At 37.6% G+C, this 2756-nt stretch overlaps 1 protein-coding gene across 1 annotated transcript in view; it reads left to right on the forward strand.

Annotated features, from left to right (window-relative positions):
• The window catches only part of LOC143036158 (uncharacterized), a 1364-nt gene extending 10 nt beyond the window's left edge, over window positions 1-1354 (forward strand). Inside the window, exons 1-2 of the mRNA XM_076203406.1 lie at window positions 1-779; window positions 1343-1354. The exon at window positions 1-779 is cut by the window's left edge and continues 10 nt beyond it. Coding sequence (XP_076059521.1) covers window positions 1-779; window positions 1343-1354 — 791 coding nt within the window. The remainder of the gene's footprint in view (window positions 780-1342) is intronic.
• Window positions 1355-2756: the final 1402 nt, after the last annotated feature.

The following is a 2756-nucleotide window of genomic DNA, read 5'->3' on the forward strand; positions in this document are numbered from 1 at the left end:
AGTCTCTCTTCAGCCACGTCCCCATAAATGAGACTATTAACTTTATCTGCAATAGGCTATATCGCTCAGATGAAATTCAGTTCCCAATTCCTGAAGATATACTGTGTCAGTTACTACAAGCCTGTACTAAAGAAGTACCGTTCTATAGACCCGACAAGAACATGTACGTGCAGATTGATGGAGTAGCCATGGGTTCCCCGTTGGGTGTCCTTTTTGCTAATTTCTATATGGGCTCAACCGAAGAGATGATATTTACACAACACTATGAACTCAAGCCCTCCATTTATACAAGATATATAGATGATATCTTTATCAGCGCTGACACAGAAGACAGTCTTTCTCAGATCACTGAGATGTTTAAGGAAAACTCCTCACCCAATTACACGCATGAAATTGAGATTGAACGCAAACTCCCCTTCCTCGACACCGTTGTACACAGAGGCACAGATAGTTTTTCCACGGAAGTGTACGTCAAACCGACCAATTTAGGATTTTGTTTAAATGGCGCCAGCGAATGTCCTGAGAGATATCGACGCAGTGTGATCAATTCTTTTGTCAAGCGTGCGCTCACACACTGCTCTACATGGACTGCTACCAACGCTGTATTGAAAAGAATCTCTCAACTTTCTAACAACGGCTACAAGAAAGAAGAAATATACGACGTCATAAGAGGACGACTGGACACTTTCATGGCCCAAGAGACACGCGTGGACAACCACGCGACCATCAATTTGTATTATAAAAACGATATGTCTTCTGCTTATAAACAAAACGAGAAAGTGATGCGGAATATCATCCAGCGTAATCAAATCAAACGAACTTCCAACCTATTAATAAAGAACAGCTGTCTCCCACCAACAAATACACTTCAAAAAGTGAACCTAGTATACCAATATACTCGTAATATTGGTGACTGCAGTCGCCTACCCACCAGGTATATATGTTTCACTACCACCACACTGTCCAAAAGAATCACAACGCACTTACAGGATGGAGCGATACGCCGCCGTAACGACAGGACACATGGGCAAACACTGAGCAGAAAAATGATGGAAGAAAATACAGTAATCCTACACAGTGAACATGACACCAGGAGATTACGAATGACGGAAGCTGTGTATATTCACAACTTAAAACCTGCCATCAACATTCAACAAATACCCGTTTCCACTCTTCCTTCAGCTAGAAACTCACAAGCAACACACGGAGCGCCACAAGGACTTAGACAGACAGCACCCCACGGAGCGCCACCTTCAACTCAAAGGTCACCTCCCCCAGTGCCAACATAAGCCAAATATAATCACCATTTCAACCTAACACAACTATACTTACACTCCTGAAGATGGCCGAGTGAAGGCCGAAAGATGTCTCGAGTTATTATAGATTTTAGAAACTTACTTAGTACCCTCGCCTACGAAGATCGGAATACCGTTAGAAAAATTGAAAAAGCAAACTGAATAACGCTGTAACTGCTGTCGACTTCAACAGAACATATATTTATTTGTATACATACATACATATATATATATATATATATATATATATATATATACTTTATATATATATTTTTATATATATATATATATTATATATATTTTTATATATATATATATATATATTTATACATACATACATACATATATATATATATATATACATATATTGTATATATACATATATTGTATATATATACATATATATATATATATATATATATACATATATTATATATACATATATATATACATATATTTATGCATATATATATATATATATGTATATATATGTGTGTATATATGTATATGTATATATATGTATATATATACATGCAATATATATATATATATATATATGTATGTATATATATGTATATATATGTATACATATGTAAATATATATATACATATATATATATATATATATATATATATATATATATATATAAATATGTATATATATATATATATATATTGGGGTATTGGCTGCATGTTATTGCGGGGTTGATAGCTGCTCAGTAGCATGGAGCTGATACTTTAGGGTCTGCTTAAAAGTGGCAGTCTGCCGACAAGATTGACTAGATAAACACCATATGAGGACGGAGCCTTTATTTGTACGACGTTTCGCTTATTACAGCTTTTTCAAGTACAAGTTGAGATACAAATGCTTGAGATTAAATAAGGGGAAAGGAGGGAACGGGGAGAGAAAAAGGGGGGGGGGGAAGGAAGAGGAGGAGGAGGAGGAGGAGGAGGTTGGGGGGATTGGACACTGGGAAAGGATGAGAATGCTGGCCCAAACGTCCGAGAGTGAAATGTCCACAAAGGGTGGTTTAAGTATTTAATATTTTGCTGGCCATGGGTATTAGGGCCATGGGTATTGGGCCAGCATTCTCATCCTTTCCCAGTGTCCAATCCCCCCAACCTCCTCCTCCTCCTCCTCCTCCTCCTCCTCTTCCTTCCCCCCCCCTTTTTCTCTCCCCGTTCCCTCCTTTCCCCTTATTTAATCTCAAGCATTTGTATCTCAACTTGTACTTGAAAAAGCTGTAATAAGCGAAACGTCGTACAAATAAAGGCTCCGTCCTCATATGGTGTTTATCTAGTCAAACTTTAGGGTCTATATGGGGCGCCCCATTGGACCAAAGACACACATAATTTTGTCTGTGGTAGAGGAAACCTTTATTCATAGAGAAATTATGCTACTCTATTATATAGCGATTGCCCTTTCGTTATGCTGTCCTTCCCCCACTCTTGTTACTATCC

This window comes from Oratosquilla oratoria, chromosome 20 (genome assembly GCF_046742065.1).
Source record: "Oratosquilla oratoria isolate Oo_2021 chromosome 20, ASM4674206v1, whole genome shotgun sequence".
Taxonomy (NCBI): Eukaryota; Metazoa; Arthropoda; class Malacostraca; order Stomatopoda; family Squillidae; genus Oratosquilla; species Oratosquilla oratoria.